This window comes from Plectropomus leopardus, chromosome 13, assembly GCF_026936395.1.
Source record: "Plectropomus leopardus strain MGB_pleo_1.0 chromosome 13, ASM2693639v1, whole genome shotgun sequence".
Classification (NCBI taxonomy): Eukaryota; Metazoa; Chordata; class Actinopteri; order Perciformes; family Serranidae; genus Plectropomus; species Plectropomus leopardus.
This window is the reverse complement of record NC_142188.1, coordinates 28,233,937-28,253,024: the sequence shown is the minus strand read 5'-3', so window position 1 is coordinate 28,253,024 and position 19,088 is coordinate 28,233,937. Positions and strand designations below refer to the sequence as shown.

The window sequence follows — 19,088 nt, the reverse complement described above, 5'->3', positions numbered from 1 at the left end:
ATGTCATCCATCTTTATATACAGTCTATGGTGGTGACGCATGGCAGACACACTGTCATTCAAGTGGCATAAATATGTGTAATTTTTGGCCTTAGTGAAATGTAAAGGAGTGAGTTAGAAAAACATATACCCCATGTAAAGATGTCGTGAATGTTAAATTAGCTATAGAGACCAAAACTGTTGTTTGTACCAGTCTGTAATCATGTTTATTTCTGCCGTAAAGTTGGACATTTTAACATGGGTGTCTATGGGGATTTACTCTTTTTTTTTGGAGTCAGCCTGAAGTGGCCACTAGATGAAATGCAGTTTTTGGCACTTTCGTATTGGCTTCATTTTTCAGCCTCTTGTTCACCAACACTCTGTACAAAGTACCAGAGCTGTGTTAAGTTACTGTTACTTACTTACTTACTATCCTTTTCTGGTGATTTTTTATTGTACAGAAACCACAAGAAAACAGCGAATGCATCACTAGAGCTGGGAATATGTGCTTATCTTCCGGTTTGATATTGTCACAATACTTGGCTGCCAACTTGATACATATTGTGATTTTTTTTTGTATAGTGATTCTGCATCCATACCCATGCAATATTACTTTTTATTGTGATTTTTTGTTTACCTTTTCAATGCTAGACCATGGGAAAAAGTTGCACCATCCACATGTACAGACTGAGGCATATTCCAAAAAGACTGCACGTCAGTCTTTCTGACATATTTTAGTGGCATTATATACTGCAGAGAAAAGAGGGCAGCTGGAACTCAGGAGATGGAGAGAGTAACCCACCAATTGGAAGATCACTGGTTTAATCCCAGGCACCTTCAGTCCATATTTAGAATTACCCTTGGACAAGATACTGTACTCTAAATTGATCCCAAAGGCTTTACTATCGGTGTATGAATGTTTGTGTGAAGTGGTGAATGTGAAATGAATTGTCAAAGCACTTTTAGTGGTTGGAAGAAAATGAAGGGGCTATGCAAGTCCACTGATTTATTTATATTGGCTGCTACAATATCAACATTGACCCCCAATTATTCTCTTTTTTTGTTGCCAGTATTTAAAAATGGGTAAAATGTAATCACAACCAACCCCGTAGTCCCTCTACCTCTTCACACTATTAGAGGACTATTCGCTGGGTGAGCAGAAGCTCGGGGGATGGACTTAGTAACAGCTGTAGCAGCTTGAATTCAGCCAGTGCTAACCCCAGTGCCCAGATTCGCAGCAGCCTGGGTCTAACCTGTGTAACCGCAGCAACAGAAATTTTGCTGATCTGGCAGGGAGTTTGTGCTACGCCGGCTGAGTTTGAGTTGCTATTTGAACAGGTGAAAGTTTGTGTCCTTGAACCTTCAGTTACTTTCTCGCCTCTCCTCTCCTTTCTTCTGTTTTCTGCTTTGGCTTTGTTTTTTATTGAGACAGGTAAGACGTCACGCCACTTGTCGATTGCAACAAAAATTGCCAACTTCTTACCCCTTCTGTATCTGAATTATATCAATTCAGGGATAAAAAAAATCAATAAAAAATTGTAAAAATAAAAATTGCTGATTTAATCCTATTTTCCCCCACTTTCATTCATCACCATTCTTAGCGATGACCATGATCATTCATCAAAAAATAGTCTATAAAACAAACAACACTGCACTAATGGAACTAGAAGAAGCACCCACAGTGAGCTGTTTGATCAATAACTGCAGGCGACAGGCTGCACACAAACAACTCTTTAGCAAGACAACCAACGCCTTTTACTGTGTCCTGCTGTTGTGTGAAAAGAGATCGCAGTTGCATTTTTTATTGGCTGACTTCTTTATTTAAACATTGTGAGTTTGTGTGGTTGCATTATAAATAGATGCACCAGTTGGTTTTCTGAAAAAGATTCTAATAGAAGCTCAAGGAATGTTTGCTAGAGTGTAAAACTGCTGTTTGCATGGTAGGCATAGGTGTCGCCACAACAACCAGGACTAAAATCTTAAGGATTACAACATTATCAAATGATGAAACAACAACAAAAAAATACAGTTGGATGATGTTACAGACCAAAGTCTACTGAGTAGACCAAGTGCATTCATATAGTAGGAGTAATGTCAAACCATGGATTAATAATGTGAGAACATATGCAAAGTGCGTGCGTGTGTGTGTGTGTGTATTAGGAGTTCTTAAACACACACCTCAGCACTGATGAAGCAGATTTCAGCTAAAAGGCGCAGCAGGTCCCTCACACAGGCTTGGCTTTCATTGGAACCGTGAAGACATTCTGCAGAGTTTTCTTCTTCCGAATTTCTACAGTCTGGATCAAATTGACAAAACATGTGATGTGATTTCTATTAATTAAACCAGTCTTCCCCTCCTTGAGTTTATACTACTACAACTTCATGCCCAGCATTCTAGTATTAGAGGAATACTTCTGTTCTTTTACCATCAGTCTGAGGATCATTTATCATCTTACCGTCAGTCTTGGAACTCTTCCATCTCCCATCATCGTAAAGCAAACAGAATCGACAAGCAGCTCGGCACACGTCCCAAACTTCCTGTTTCCTGGCTGTCTTCACCAGTGTTGCCCACAACTTCAACCTGGAGCAGCCAAGAAATAAAGAACACTTGAAGATGATTTGTTTTTAAAAGGTGGAGGTCAGGGCAACGGCACAAAAACACACTGTATATGATCTACGGTTGTTTGTTAGCAGGGTTGTGAATAATAAACTTCTCCTTTGGGGAATGCTCTCTCCTGACCATTAAACAGGCAATTTCTGATGTGCATACTTTTTTACTGTAATGAAACTGGCAGACAGGAACTCAACTATGCAATATGAATAAGGAGATGTAATAGAAGGTTGCAGACTCCTTTAGTCAAACAAAATCTTTAACTGCAGAGAGGACATATAGATCAAACTTTCATTAGTATATAATAGTCAGTAACAGTAAACAGTAATAAATCCACCAAGGCTGATTATAGAGGTAATTTTCCAACTGGGTATCTGGGAGGGCAGACAGCTAAAAGTCATTACTAAAACTTTACACAGGCAAGAAGACAGACTTTCGCCTGTATTCATACACATGCACATATAACCACAATTAATGCATGTAAATGTACAAACACACACCTTTCTGTGTTGTCTGTGTCATCTCCTTGTCTGGCCAGATGTCCCTCCACCTTCTGTACAGATGCAGAGTGGTGCTGAGCCTTTGCAGCGAGCTGAGCCACTGGTCCAGATCCAAGACTGCCTACGGGAACTAGACAATTGTTGGAGGACTGAATACATAAGTCGATCTTTATTAATGCTATTGGAGAAGCTTTTGCATTTTTTCTGAATAATGAATCAGTACAATTTTCCAGCAAGTATAACAAAAACTCATTCTGTTACACAATCCCTTGGGCCTAAATGATTGTCTGTTATTCACAGAATATGGACTAAATGTGCACAAATATACATAGTGAGAATCCTTTCGAGGGAGTTACAAAAATAGCCTTATTATGCCACTTCCATGTACATAAAAGGAAAAGACTTCAACAGTAAACGGCCCATTTCCAAAACTGCCAACTCTGTCAAACAGGAATGTCACTGACAACAGCGTAATCAGATTAGACAGGTAAGACCAAAAACACAACAAAGAAGCATCTTGCAGATTTTTTTTCAGATCTCTCTGAAGCAGCAGGGGTATTCAAGCATCTGTTTTATGGACTGAATTATAAATAGAGGTCTGTGACTTTGACTGGAGTGTTTTAAAGAAGCAAAATGCTCCAGTTCCTGTGTGCTCACCCTGAGGAATCAAATGCACGCACTCTCATGCACACATCTCTCGATGATGAGCATCTGTGGGATGATACAAAATTGTGGCAAAATACATGCTACAATTAATTAAACCTCCTGGTCTCGAGGGATTCTTGGTGTGCGGGCTTTGAAGCTCTGAACACAATGGTTAAGTGTTGTCAACTAGGGAATGCTTGAGGTTTATAGACAAAAACAAGAGGTGTCTCTACAGACCAAAGCTTTTAACCCATGCCTGCAGTGGAAGAGGAGCTGTCAAAGGGCTGAGGCAAGTACTTTCCTGGGTCATTAGGACTACTGAATGTTCATTTGATGCTGTGGACCAAGGAGCCTGGAATAAGTCTGAGATCAAAGGCACTCCCTGACTTCAGGCCCCTCTGCTGCATGATCCACTACACACACAGTCGATGGGGCTTTGCGGTGAGCTACAGTACACTGGAACACATACTAGATTCTCTGAGAAGTTTTACAAAACTTGGCAACAAAGTTTTACACGGCCACTCAAAGACCTTCTGTCCAGACTTGATGACCAAGAAGCAAATTTACATATAAGACGGTGACATTCATCCAGTTTGCATTCGCAATCTGCTCGTAATCAGTGCCTGCTTTACTGACAGAGCAGCCCATTACACAATCAGCACAGAAGACTGCCTTTCATGTGGATTCTGCAACTGGTGATTTGTCTCAGATCACTGAGTACAGAAAAGAAATTACCCTGAAATACTCCTGAATGAACTTAGTAATTTATAATATATCCTGATCTGTATGCCTATTATCATTAATGCAACAAGACTCACTGAATTACACCTCAAAGAAGATGACAAAAACCCTGTGTGTGCTGTGTACTAAAGCCACCACGGTGAGTGCTGAGATCGCTAAAAAAAAGACAGAGAGAGAGAGAGAGCTAGGTGGGAGTGAGCAGCTGGTTCAGCAGAGGCTCAGAGCAGAGCAGGTCTTATATCAAAAGAATAAAATTACAAGCCTAAGGTCATTTTACGGTTGACCGAATGTTAAATTCAAGTATAATGAGCACAAAACCACCAGTCCTTGCCCCAACATCGTTTGATGCCATAAAACAGTCAGATACTCATGTTTTCTCATTCCTCCCTTTCAGGAGAAAAGTGCATTTTACCAGTTAAGGAGTATCTTGGGTATATTCTTTGAGGCCAATAAACTGTCAGTTTATGAAAATTATATGAAATGTGTGATTCTAGGTGCACATAGAAGGGGAAAAGGCTCGGTAAATATCAAGTGTGTGTTAAGCTTTATCTACAAGTGAATATCTTCTTGCAGTGGGAGATGTGTTAAAGATGTATCTCACTGCCTGAAAGATGATGTTTTCATTAAACTGAGCTGTCTATACAGTAGAAAGATGCAAATACAAACAATCTTGAGTAATTTAAACATTGCTCTTTTCTAAAGTTATTGTAGGTGAAAAATAGGCAACGCAGTAACACAATCTTGGTTCATATTTAATCAGCAGTGCTTGGTTTTAAAAAGTTTTTTTTAACCTCTGTTTTTAAAATACAGAAAACAGTCTGACACCCACTTCCTGTTCACAAATTCTCACGTTAAAGCCAAATGGTGCACCAAATTAGGTTATTGAAGACATTTAAGATGGGAAAGAGGTAAAACAGCGAGGAAATCTTGGTTAATGTTTGATCTGCGCTGCTTGGTTTTTCCGTTTGACCTCAATTTTTTTACCCTTTGAGACACAGGAAACAGCATGATGCCCGCTTTCTGTTCACAAATTCTGGAGTAACAGGCAAATGGTGCACTTAAATTGTGTTTCTGGAGACATTTTTGGTGAGAATAAGTCAATATAGTAAGAGAATCTTGGTTTATATTTGATCTGTACTTCTTAGTTTTACCATTTAATCTCATTTCTTTCACCCTTTGTGTCTACAAAACAGGAAACAGTGTGGCCCCCACTTCCTGTTAGCAAAGTCTCGTATGGCACCCAAACAGTACACCAAAATATATTTTAAAAGATATTTTAGGCAACAGTTTTAGTGTTTGATCTTGGTTTTTTAAGCGTCTGTTTTTACAATACAGAAAACAGAGTGGCAACCAATTCGTGTTAACAAATTCTAGTTTTCCTGCCAAATGGTGTACTTAAAATATGTTTTGACAGACATTGTAGGTGAGAAATAGGAAATACAGTAACAGAATCTTGGTTTATATTTAATCAGCACTGCCTAGTTTCACCATTATATCAGTTTGGCCTTTAGTTGAGAGAGGGGGTGGGTCTCTCTCTTCATCCACTTTTATGTGGTGCAAAATGCTTCATCCAGCAGATCTGAGAGATGAGCTTTGAGATCTAGGGGCTGGTAAGATGGAGGAAAGTTTACCATAGTTCATTTATAAATACTAACCACATTGTTATGATACAAAGGTGTTTGAAATCAGCAGCGTTTCCCTTAAAGCAATTGTAATTGTGTTTTAGCAAAAACTGAAAGTGAGAAAGAGACATCTTTACTTTTGGAGGTGTTGTCAGCATCCAGCACCATCTGAAAATCGTCAGGGGCCAAAAGGAGACCCACAGCAACCAAGATGGGACGACAGTCTGTCCTGTCTTGGGGCTGCATGTCCCTGACCTGAGGCAGAGAGGGAAGGGTCGGATGTCAGAATTAATTTGTAGCCATGACTTCCAATCCTCTAAGCAGGCACACTCCTGTGTGCATTTAAGTTCACCATCATACACAAAAACAATCTGAATTTTTATCTTATGGCATACAAAATAAGTTAACCTTTACAGTGATTTGACTTAAACACCCCAAAATCAAACAACAGCTATGTTCTAGGGGGGATGGGATGTTCCTCTCCTTCACTGTGCCTACTGATGACTGCTGTCAGTAAGCTGAGTGCATTTTGCATCAAGGTCTTGCCTTATTAAGTTTGGAAGAACTATTTCATTTTGTTATGTTAGACTGTCTGACACAGATGGGCTACAAACCTGCTGCATAAGCATAGCGGCTTTATCCTCGATCCGGGTGGGCATTTGGTAAAGGGTCCCTCTGAGCTGCAGGAGGCGGAGAGCTGATGACAGGCGTTCTTGTTGTGTCCCGTTATCCAGCAGCATGGCTTTCTGAAGGTGAGTCAAAGAGGCCTCAAGGCACCCGTCCTCTTCTTCAATTGCTGCCATCTCTGAGTGGACTTGACAGCGCATCTCCAGTAACATACTGTGAAAACAACATACAGACACTTCCAGCATGAAATAATGTGTTATACATGAATAAAAAATCTTTAACATGAATAAAAAAATCTGCAGGCCTGATAACAAAATACCCCCCCCCCAACCCACCCACACACAGTAGCATATGCGCTCACTAATTTTATGATTGTGTGATGCTGCCATAATTAAAATTTTCCGATCAGATGCACACTGATGTGAAAAGTTTGGACGTAGAAAAATTGTCAACGAGAATTTTTTAAATTTTTTTTCCATGTGAAATGGACGTACCAGTAAAAACTCTTAGCATTTAAGAAGCTGGTCAAAGTTATTCATTTATACTTATTTTATATACATATTCAGAATTTTTTTATTGTGACAGAATGGTGTATTGTTTGCTCTGTAAATGTTCTTGATGCGCTGAAACTAGTGTGTATTGACCTCTCTGTGTGATAGGTAATGTGTGGTACTGAGGTGTTAACCATCATATGACCGAATCCCTGCACGCTAAAAATACAGCCACATCATCACTCACACACACAAACACACACACATATAAAAATATATATATACATATAAAATTAAAAAATACTATTTACTAACAGTATATACTAAATACTGCATGCACCCATTCACACACACATACATACACTGTTGGCCAACGCTATCATACAAGATGCCACCTGTTCATGATTCAATCATTCACATGCACCCACACTACGTTAGCACAGTCATCGGGGGCATTTTGGGGTTCAGCATCTTGCCTAAGGACACTTCACATGCGGAAGAAAGGAACCGGGGATGAAATCATTGACCTTAAGATTAGTGGATGAGCCGCTCTACCTCCTGAGCTACTGGCTCTAGCTCCTGAGCCACTGCCACTCTATTTCTTATCATAAATCAGCATATAGTCATAGAATTTTTCTTGATCCAAATCTAAAATGTATAGATATACTGCACTTCTGATAATGTTTCTCATCAAATCTAAAAATCATACAATCCGCCTGACCTCAAAAAAAGAAAAACAAAAACATGCCCAGCCAAACATATGTTCTGTGAAGTGCAAACATAGCAATAAAAACAAATCAGAAAGCCCAGAGATATTCACACATACACCATGTAATTTCAAGAAACTGGGAAACCTTTGCATGTCTTCCAGCACTTGGGCCATCCTGAGCAGAGGTGTCTTGATGAGTTTACTGAGGTTATGCTGCAAAAGGGGCAGACAGAAGCTCCACTGGGTAGCACACACTGCCTGCATGGCCTGAGGGTCCCCCTCCCTCACCGCAGTCTGCAGCCACTGATCCAGCTTGCCTATCTCCCTCAGCCGGGCCTGTGGGATAACAACTACAGATTGAAAGTCTCTCCTGTAGCAGTGACAGCATAACACTTCTATCATTTGGCAAGTATACTCGGATTGAATATTTGGTGCCAATTTTTTTTAACCTGACAGGTTTCACAGCAAAATATTAAATGGTACAAAATGAGATTACATGATCCTACCTCCCTCAAGAATTGTTTTTCTTGTCAGAGAGGTAAAACTTGAAATATATTGGGGCGATTGCAGGTTTCTGATAATTAAACTTCTTTACTGAAACTCGAACTGATAAAGCACTTCATAGGCAGGGACACCTATTCAAATAAGGGGGATTTCTGGATTCACTACCCTTAAACAAAGAATGAGATTACAGAAAATATGATTTAATCAAGACCCTGACAATGGATCCACTGCCTGCATAACACGGGGAAGAAACACGTGGCTGATAATTCAGACATATGATCGAGCACCTCAACACCGGCTTTGGAATAGTCATTCATCTTCACGTCTCTCTTCAGGAGGCTGATTTCACAGTTGACGCATTCCATTATTATGTGCTGGCCAATACTCTGAAAAGACACGTGATTTTAAGAGTCATCTTAAGGCAGTGCATGGAGGACAGGATGACGCATCAACAAATAAGCACTCATATATTATGCCAAAAGTTCTTACACAAGCAGTGTTTAAAATTCCGTTATCCTTTCACTTAATTCACAAAGTGTATAAGAGCAAAATGGCACATTCATGAATAAAAACGACATAAAAAAAAATCTACATTGCTGAAAGGAATCAAACGTACAGCAGTCTCCTTAGCTCTAGGGCATGAGCTCAGCTAATTAATCTCATCTATTGTCAAGTGGCTACTTAAGAGGGGATGTCAAATTCCATGCATAAATTTGCATGTTTATGTACAGTTACAGCATGGAGCCACGCTGCTGCCTGAGGTTTTAAGAGAATATCGGACACTCACAGCCCCTCGCGCCGACTTTAGCTCTTTCAGACATTCGACTGCTACTTCCTGATGCTTCACTTGCAAGGCCAGCAGAGCCAACTCCAGGAGGAAGGCAACTCTGCAAATCCCAGATAAAACATAATTTATACAGTCCACAACACGTCAGTACAGTAATCTGAGCCATGTACTGCCCTTGGGATATCCATATGTGGTTTACTGGTAGCGGAGAGTTTTAGTAGGAGGAAAGGGAGCAACAAAGGTAAGCTTGATGGGTAGGATATTTGTTTAGGACACTTTGGGTCACAGACCTGTCGGCTGGTTGGATGGGCATTGGGCTCTGAAGAGGACTGGAGGAGGCAGATGCTTTGGTACATTCTAACAGGAGGTGAAATATCTGCACAAGCTCCTCTTTGGTTGGCTCATCCTCATTTATGTCTTCCAGCCTGCTGCAAACACGAATACAAATTTTAAAAAACTGTCTATGTACGTTAACCCCTTGAAACCTGGATAGACATCAGTTTTTCTTGTGCTGCATTCAGGTGCCTTTCACAAGTAATCTGAGCAAAAAGGTTTAATTTTCTTCAAAAACATCAGAAAAAGCCAATGAGCAAAATGCAAGAAATTGGTAAAAAGTAATAAGAAAATACCTGCAAGGACAGAGACAGAGAGAGAATATTTTAAAAAATGATCCAAAAAAGTAGGGCTGTTAGTGTAAACGTGTTAATCACAATGTGATTAAGGTCTGTAATTAATGCATCATTTGACTGCCCTAATATGCCCTAAATGTATTTATTATATTCAAAATATGTTACAGAATATATATATAGTCATTTTCTGGTTTGTTTGCATGTTTTTAACTTTTTTTTTCGTCTGATTTTCAGGTAATTTTCTTTCTTTCTTTTTGCTAATTTTTGGGTCATTTCTTCTTAAGTTTCTCATTGCCTTACTCAGAAATCAAACCAATTTGCTCAGGTTTAAAGGGTTAATATACATACATCAATGCTTCTAAGAGAACGCATGCAACCATAATTTAGTTTGCCCCTTAAGATACTCACACCAAACAGTGCCTTAACCTGTGGCAAAATAACCTATACGATGCAGACGATGGCGAGGTCACACCGAATCATGCCTCCAGTGTTTAAAGCTGAGATGAAGAGCCATAAGGCGCTCTGACATGTTGTCTGCAGAGAGAGGGTGGGGGCTGGGACTGGGTTTGTAGTGCGCCACACCAGAAGCCATGGCACTATACCATTAATGTACCAGGCAGCTACATAAGCTTGCACACTGTAGGGTGCCACAGGCTAAGCTAAGAGCCAGTGGATCAAGTTTGAAGAGCTTCGAAGTTAGCTGAAAGCATTCAACCTTCAGGATCAAAAATGCATCAATATCCCTCTGTAAATCCTACAGCTTAAGCAAACATGCCGCATATAAAAAAAAAACCAAAACAAAACATACACTCTGCAGGTTACAAATAAAGAATGGCAATTTAACAAATCATCACTGACCATTAATAAGGTTATGATGTAAAGGTTACGACTAAACTTGCTTCTAGTGCAAGAAGGGAGAATTTTAAAAACAAACAACAACAAAAAAATCAATCGATGCATATTCTTGCCTTCATAATTAAAGCAGATCAAAGGCTGTTTCTTTAATTACAGCTACAATGTTTTAATCTTAAGTGCAGATGGATGGGGTTTGCTTTCATCATGACAGAACAGAAATACTTTATGCAAAACAAATCCTGCAGTAACTTCACAGCAGAAGGATATCAACCTTTACTTTAATGTCACACAGAGGGTTTCCTTACTGTTTAAATTGCTGCATTTTGTAAATGACTTCCAGGGTGGTACACTGCCTGCTCATTTCAGTGAGGACATCACTCTCCATCAGCTTGTGTTGTACCTTGGAAGAGAAGAGTAAAGGTAGAGATTTCTTTGTTTATGGTTCCAAAATGTTTTCTTTTAAATGTCTCTACTTTATATTAAGCTTAATCAACTGCACGAAAAGTGGTCCACACATAGCCAGTGTCAAGGCTAGTTATGGATTTTATACATAAACTCAGGTTAGGAATAGGTTAAATCTAGAGTCAGAGTTAATGTAAAGATTTAGTCAGGGTTATGGGGTATGTATTTATAGATTTGGTGATTTTTAGGTATTCAGACAGATCAAAAATGGAAATGTTCTTTAGTGAGTTTTTGGATAAAAAAGACTTAAAATGTGTGCCACAAAAGTTAGAACAAAGCTGATTTTCCTATTTAATTTTTAAAAAATGGAGAGACATGCATGTCATTGGATATGTAAACTCCCCCAATAAATGCTACTATAAAAGTCTTAAAACATACATCCAAAAAAGATTTTAGTAAGTCAAAAAGAAATGCCGTTTACCAGTAATGTAAAGAGTCTTGGATAAAGGTGTGGGCTGTATGACTTAATGAATTCTTCTGTAACTTTGGCGAAACTTGCAGCGTCTTCTGTTTTCTCCGAGTCCACAAGACATTTGATAAGGTGCCTAAATAGAAACAGAAGGCAAATGAGACTGGGGAGGAAGAGTGTTTTGAAACGGTTATTGGGATATTTCCACAGCATATGGACACTGGTTATGTGAGTTTTTCTACAGCAGTCTCCACAGCACAATGCTGTTCCATGTTTAGTACTGTTTATAATCGTAGATACTGTACATCCAATGCAATCTAATATAATAGCTCTCTTTATGAGTCTTATAACGTTTCAGATTTGTTTGTGTTTCCATAGATTAGTCCCTATGAAAACTGGCTTCAAAGCTAAGCGCACTTTCTAAGCATGTGCTTCTTCCTTGCCTCCAAATACATCAACAGGCAGGTTTCCATTACAGATTTGCACAAAAATCAAGCAATATTTTCAAAAAGTCGATAAAACACAATTGCAAAACAAATGCGTTTCCACTATGTGACGTTATGCGACTTCTCCTCTGGCGATAACATTCCAAAAAGCATGGCGCTGGAGGTTTATTTCTATTGCAGCCACTGCACTAGCTATCATTATTTACATTCCAAGGACAAGAAGGCGTGATTTCGAGCGATAATGGAAAGGTGAGCCCCTTTTACGTGGGGACAGCCCAGGTGATGGTCCACGATTTCACAGAGGAATTCAAAACTTTCGAACGGTCCGCTCAACTTTTGAAGAGTTATGCAATGCAATAACACCTCTTGTAGCGCCGGCTGCATCATGAGGGAGCCAGTTCCTACCGACAAGTACATAGCCATAGCATCATGTGACCTATACGAGCAAAGAAGGTGTTGTCATTGCATTTTTGGGAAATATGGCTTTTTCGAATCGCCTGAAATACCACCTCATGCAAGCCAAAAAAAAAAAAAGTAACAAATGGGAGTTTGGGTTTTTTTTAATTAATTTGAGGTGTTTCCATTGGGCGCATCTCAAACTCACCATTTCAATTTGCGCAATTTGAGGGTTATGGAAACCCACCTACAGTCACACTGAATGATAGCTTGGAAGAACAGATTTTGCGGCTGTGAACTGAGCTTTCTCTCAATACAGCATACACTGAGAAATGTATTTCTTCAATCAACCATATTTAACATCAGAGCTTTTTGGAAATCCATATAAATGGTGGTGATGTTCCCTTTGATAACTTGGCTGGCTGTATCACTGGCATCACACCATAAATAAATGGGACATTTTGTCCCCTGCGACAAAGATAATGAACATTTGAGCTTAAGGTGTCATGGGAGAATATGATACAACAGCTTACTTTAGGTCAAATTTTAAAACAATTCTTTACTCCACTGAGGAAAATAAGGCAAGAAATTAACTCGGGGACCAGAGAGCTGTGGTCACAAATGAACTGCTGGTAATTATCTCTGTGTGTCATCCCCATGACTCCAGCATGAGAGTGGACAGAATCAGGACTGCTTATTCATGAAAGAGAACTAAGAGAGCATTTGCGGGGTCACTTGCATCATGAGTTCAGCCCTCCAGCTGTAGTCTTGGTCCACCACCTCCTCCAGACTCTGGACCACCTGCCTGAGGGAGGGGACGAGGTGGAGGCACCGCCCCGGCTGCAGCAGAGGACGCACTGTCTGGAAGTACAGCACTGACGCATTGAACACCATGAAGAAGCATCTGTAAGAAACAAATGCAAAATCGGTTGGCGGAGAGCGCTGAATTATTTATATGATGCACATGCAAACCATTTCATCCCTTAGCACAACTCAATTCAGTGTCAACTCTGTATGGAGGGTCTCTGTGAATTGCAAATGTGTGTGGATTAACTATTGTCCAATGAGCCTCCGGAGAGCATACCATATAAGCCTTTCTATGTAAAAATGAGGGAAATTTATGAATCTGAGGCGCTGTTTTAGAGCAAATTGTGTGAACAGACTGTTTGAGTGCAGCTAATTTATTCACCAGAGAGTATGTTGTGCATTAGTCTGGGCTGGATGTATTAGATATGTATTCCCTTTGGTGTTAATTGAGATTGCTCATTCAGCCCTTTTTATTGACAGGTTATGAGTTCATTAGAAGAGGAATTCAGTACTGATTGCTTGCAAATGCTAAGCCACTATCTCCCAACACATCTCTCAGAGCAAAGAACAAGTGAACTTTCTCAATTTCTATTATTACATCTATATTTATCATCCTTTTCTCTCCGCTCACAGATACCTCCACTCGGCTGCTGAAAGTTAAAAGAAAGCATGCCGAATATCATCCGCTTGTGAATACTGGGTCAGGGTGAAGCATGAAGAATCATGTTATGTTTCAACAATGTTTTTTGCAAATCAAACCTTCATGTTGCAGCATATATTTTATGCAGCAGACTGAACCTTGATGACCTATCATATCTAAAAAACATTCCCCCGCTGTGAATATTTCATTTTAATTACGTGTTTTTACAGGTGTAACCTATCAGAGATGATTAAGTGTACATGGAATAAATTGGTCAACTTTCTTGACACTGTTAGAACAAAGCTAATGGCACTTCTGAGGGGTTACATACCTTGGTTCTTGCTTTGAAATTTCAATTGCTTTAAGAAAATACAGCACCGCCTCTTCAAAGTCTTCCTAAAATAGTAAATAATGGAAAAGGGGAAGCGAGACCTTGTCACATCATTCAAATATACAAAAAGGAGACAAACCAACTCTTCAATAAAGGCCGCAGTTTGATAAAATACCAAGAAAAACTTGCACTCAACTGAGAAAAGACAGAGCAATTAAAGAATCACTTGTGAAAGTGGTTTACAAAGCAAGTACACCCGCTTTTAGTGCAAATAAGTATAGTATATCTCTACAGTAACTGTGTGTCTCACTGGCAAAGACACACAAGTACACACAACGCCCCCCTGAGGAGATGTGTCCAATTTACTGTCCTCACCACAGTCCCAGTGGCCGGCGGAGACTTCAGCTGGCCCTGGCAGAGGTAGGCTCGACACAAAAATTGATTAGCCGGCGGATTCCCTTCAAAGTACATCTTTAGACACGCTGTGCTTATCTCCAAACAACCCAGCTGAAAAACACAGAAAAAGAAGACGCACAAAGGCCAAACTAAATGAATATTTTAACATAATCTGCAGTTGTGTCAACAGCATTTGTCTAGGCTTGATGCATTATTAATACAATTCAGAAATGGCTTAATGTATGTGGGATGCACATTTATTTCACGGATGACAAAAACGTATCCTAATTGCAGGCTGCTGCCATTGAGTATGTCACTAGAATAGTGGTATTTACTGTCCCTTGCTACTTGTTAAATAAATTCACACATCTTATTCAAGGAACTGTTAGGGGGGAGATAATCCTGTGATAGATATTTCGTATAGCGTCAGCTTTTATTTGTGTTATCTTTTTTTTAAATAATATTTTATTTAACTTTTTTCCACCTAAAATGTTACCTATAGTCTCTTACACATGTGTATATATAACAAAAAAATCACTAAATAATAATAATAATTACAAATTACATAAATAAAATTGCAAAAGTTATTCTAAGGGGGAAAAAAGTACAAGTAGAACAAAACAAAAGAAAAGAACAAATAAATAAAAATAAGAAAGCATACAAAACAAATCCATATTCCTACATGGATATGCACCACAATCTACACTTATCTACATGCAGCCGGTGAGCTCTCAGGCACCCATAAAGTGTGTAAATGAGTCTCATGGTTTGCAATTTACTTCACAATCTGTCCACATTAGCAATGTACTCCAAGTAGAGTGTATTTGTGTCATCATTAAGTACTAAATTTTTTCTCAAGCTGGAAGATCTTAGAAAAAGTTAATTTAACACAAATGTATATCAGTGTGTTAGAACATGTCTTTGTGCAACAGAAATATTCAGGCTTCTTGAGAAAACTGAAGAATTTTGTGGTGCGGTTCTGCTGAGGATGGGGACTGATTCAGTATTCAAATAAGCCCCAGACTTCAAGCCATGCTGCATTTGCACTGAGAAAAACTTGTTGTATGATATAAAGAACAAATCACATTATGGAATATCACTGTGTTTCATTATTCAAATATGTTTCCCTTGCCCCGGGAAAGTTCTGTCTACATTAGTGAATATTCATTATCATCCCCGATTGGGAGAATAGCCAAATTTAGCTAACTGAAGGTACTGTACGAAAACAGTGACATCATGAAATGTGTGATTTGGCTCCTCTGGTAGAGGGGGTCCTGCAGAGGTTTTTATTTCCAGTGCAGTTGATCAATGAACAATCCCAAAAGGATCTAATTCCTACTTTATGTCAAACCAAATAAATCCTCTTTTTATGCCAATAACGTCAGTGATAATTCCAGAACTTCCACAGAAGAAGAGTCATACATATCATCCCAGTAGCAGGCGTTTACTGATATAAATGAGCTCCACATTTTTCACAGACAGATGTGAATCTTTCATTTTTGGAGAACGCTTGAAGCGTCATGTCTTATGCGACATCTCAGCAGTCATGAACTCCTCACAACATGAAAACACTCCTCACAGCGCTAGGGAGGCGAGGTTGCAGGCACATTCAGAGCATTGCGTTGTCTCATATCAATCTTTCAAACAGAGGATTTTGGCATCAGGCTGACTCCGATGACATCATTAGACCAATGTGTGCTATATGAAGCCAGTGAGAGAATTCATAACTATCTGTTGTATTTTTCGAAAATGTCAAAGTTTCACTCATCTCTATTGGACTATTCAGTACAGCAAACACAACTTCAGCTGCAGTTTAGATTTAATCAGCACTGCCATCGGCACTTTTGGTATTAAGAGTTAGATCTTAAACTTGCATGATTTATATCAATAATTCCAATCTAGTGAGCGTATTTGTTTGGGTTTTTTTTAAAGATCAAACACAAACAGCCCCTATCCGTCAAAGTTACGTGGTATACATTCTGTGCTGCTGCTAGAGCACTACTGTGATTATATTATCCTAACCCAGTGATAATAAAAGACCAATATTCAAAGCACTATTCAGATCCTTTTCTAAAGTAAAATTAGTACTGCCACACTTTAAAAAGACCGATACAAGTAAAAGACCTGTAATGATGTTTAAAGTATTATCAGGAAAATTTAGAATATTTTTAAAAAGGGACTCCAAACTCAAATTATAACGACTTAAATATTTATAAAAAATAAAATAAATTTTTAAAAATTGCCAATTCATTATCAGCTAATTGATTATTTGACTGATAGCTGTGGCTGTACTTTTACAAACTCTTGGGTAGTTTAATTTAAGACAAAAAAATCATGTTTTATGAACTCTTATTATGTTTCAATGCAAAAATCTTACATTTTAAAGTAACTACTAACTTAAGCTTTCAGATTAATGTAGTAAAATCTGCAACATTTCCCTCTGAAATGTTTTTTTTTTTTAAACTTTATTTATAAAGGACAGGTCAACAATATTCAGTGTATACAAGAGTGTGTACAATCCCCCCCCTTTTTTTTTTATAACATTAACAAGTAAATTGAACATCAATAGATAATCAGTGCCTCCCCCCACCCAAATCCCCTGAACCCCTTGTATAATTATAAAGTACGAAGGTGACAGACAAACTGATGAGAATAAACACAGGTCCAACAAAATAAATAAATAAAAAAATAATAATAAAAAAAAAAAATAATAATAATAATAATAATTAAATAAGATAAGATAAATAGAAAAATGAAATGATAGTAAAAGTATTGCAATAACAATAATAGCAAGAAAAAAAATAAACTAAAATAAACTAAAATAAAATAAAAAATAAAATAAAATAAAATAAAAATAATAATAATAATAATAAAATAAATAAATAATATTATATCTGTATATACATCTGCAGGATAGATTTCCCTCTGAAATGTTGTAGAGTAAAAGTATACAGTGGCATGAAAAGAATACACTAAAGTACAGATACCTCAAAAACACACTTGAAAACAGTGCTACAGTAAATATACTTAAACATATATATTATACATTCCACCACTGTTTGAGACAGACATATTTCCTGGATGACATGATTTCCTCTCACTAGAAATAACACACAGTGTCTGACAATACAGCATGTCCTCTAGCACCTATGTCCTTAGTCACACACTCATTTGGAGTCTTTTATCCAGAGGCTGCGACTCGTGACCTACTGTCTAAAACTCTTGCTTCGACCCTGCTGACTGCGTGCTGACAAAAGTCTACATAAAGAGGCGGTGAATCACTCCTGCCTCAGCCTCACCTGTAGAGCTGCTTCCGCACACACGACGTACAACTCCGGGTCAATGCGAGGAGCTCGTTCACCGGTTCCAGCTGCTGACACGTCCTTCATTAAACGGTAGGCTGACTGCAGAGCTCCACAGTCTACATACATTAACGTTACACGACATTAAACACGGTGAATGTGCACTTTCACAACTTGTCAAACAGCAGCAGCTCAAATTTACGTTAACACATCACAAACCTTGTTGTTCCTTGGCCTTAGAAAGATACTGACGAATATCCAGGTCCATGTCAGTGGAAAGTTAACCGGCGTAAGCTAGTAAGTTCGAGCTAATAGCGAGTTGTGACTGTTTGCTAACGTTAGCTAGCTTACTAGCTAGTTAGTTAGCGCGAAACTAATTACGGGCGCTAATTGTAACGCTAATGTTAACGCTACCACAATGACGCATTAAAACGGTACAGGTGTGTGGAACTATCTTGTCAGCAAGAATGTAATAGTTAAACCGTTAGAAAAGTCCTTCCGTTATATGTGGTGTTTGTGTTAATATGACACTTTTCTTCGGTGAACGAATAACGCGACGGAAATGCCAGACCTGTGCTATCCCATCATCCGTGTTTGTAGCATGGATGGGATGTATGTAGTTACGTTACTAGGCAACCGGAGGGCGGGTAGAAATACGGTAACTGACTGGGACAAAAAGGGTTGGCACGACATACACACAATGAGGAAGGGACCAGAGCACACGTATCATCATTATCATCTTATCTTTAACAGCCTAATAGAGCAAACAAACCAACGTTTCAGCACCACTGTGGTGTTATCAATTCACCTGTTTTTTTAATGAAGACACAGTGGTGATGAAAGATTAGTCTGTTTGCCCTGGAAAATGCAAAAGACTTTTTACAGATTATGGTTTGGATAAGTGATGTGAGTTTGGCAATTTTTCATAGGAAATATGCCTTTCAAACCCACCAGTGGAAGTGTACAGTTTCAAGATGACTTCAAATTTACACAAAATAAGTCCGTATCCAGGGCTCCCCCACACTTCTCTACACTGACTCCTAGCTGGCGTTGAAACTACTCACTGTCATTTCTAAATCACATCAAGTAGACTTTTTTGACATAAATATAAATGTTACAGCAACATTTCAAAAATAATATTTTATTTAAAAAGAGACAGAAATATAAAGAGACTACATTTTACAACCCCTCACCCTCTCT

At 38.7% G+C, this 19,088-nt stretch overlaps 1 protein-coding gene across 4 annotated transcripts in view; it reads right to left on the bottom strand.

Annotated features, from left to right (window-relative positions):
* cfap46 (cilia and flagella associated protein 46) overlaps nucleotides 1-18,484 on the bottom strand; it is a 75,826-nt gene extending 57,342 nt beyond the window's left edge. For 2 of the 4 annotated variants that reach the window (XM_088086679.1, XM_088086681.1), the window contains exons 1-16: nucleotides 18,108-18,483; nucleotides 17,886-18,007; nucleotides 14,566-14,697; nucleotides 14,191-14,255; nucleotides 13,152-13,316; nucleotides 11,583-11,706; nucleotides 11,005-11,099; nucleotides 9,506-9,643; nucleotides 9,216-9,315; nucleotides 8,716-8,814; nucleotides 8,070-8,260; nucleotides 6,712-6,937; nucleotides 6,235-6,352; nucleotides 3,090-3,219; nucleotides 2,435-2,559; nucleotides 2,157-2,275 (exon numbers count right to left, since the gene is read on the bottom strand). In XM_088086679.1, coding sequence (XP_087942805.1) covers nucleotides 2,157-2,275; nucleotides 2,435-2,559; nucleotides 3,090-3,219; nucleotides 6,235-6,352; nucleotides 6,712-6,937; nucleotides 8,070-8,260; nucleotides 8,716-8,814; nucleotides 9,216-9,315; nucleotides 9,506-9,643; nucleotides 11,005-11,099; nucleotides 11,583-11,706; nucleotides 13,152-13,316; nucleotides 14,191-14,255; nucleotides 14,566-14,697; nucleotides 17,886-18,007; nucleotides 18,108-18,156 — 1,998 coding nt within the window. In that variant the 5' untranslated portion in view covers nucleotides 18,157-18,483. Of the gene's footprint in view, nucleotides 1-2,156; nucleotides 2,276-2,434; nucleotides 2,560-3,089; nucleotides 3,220-6,234; nucleotides 6,353-6,711; nucleotides 6,938-8,069; nucleotides 8,261-8,715; nucleotides 8,815-9,215; nucleotides 9,316-9,505; nucleotides 9,644-11,004; nucleotides 11,100-11,582; nucleotides 11,707-13,151; nucleotides 13,317-14,190; nucleotides 14,256-14,565; nucleotides 14,698-17,885; nucleotides 18,008-18,107 lie in introns of all 4 variants that reach the window. The other 2 variants (XM_088086680.1, XM_088086682.1) reach the window with 2 other exon arrangements.
* Nucleotides 18,485-19,088: the final 604 nt, after the last annotated feature.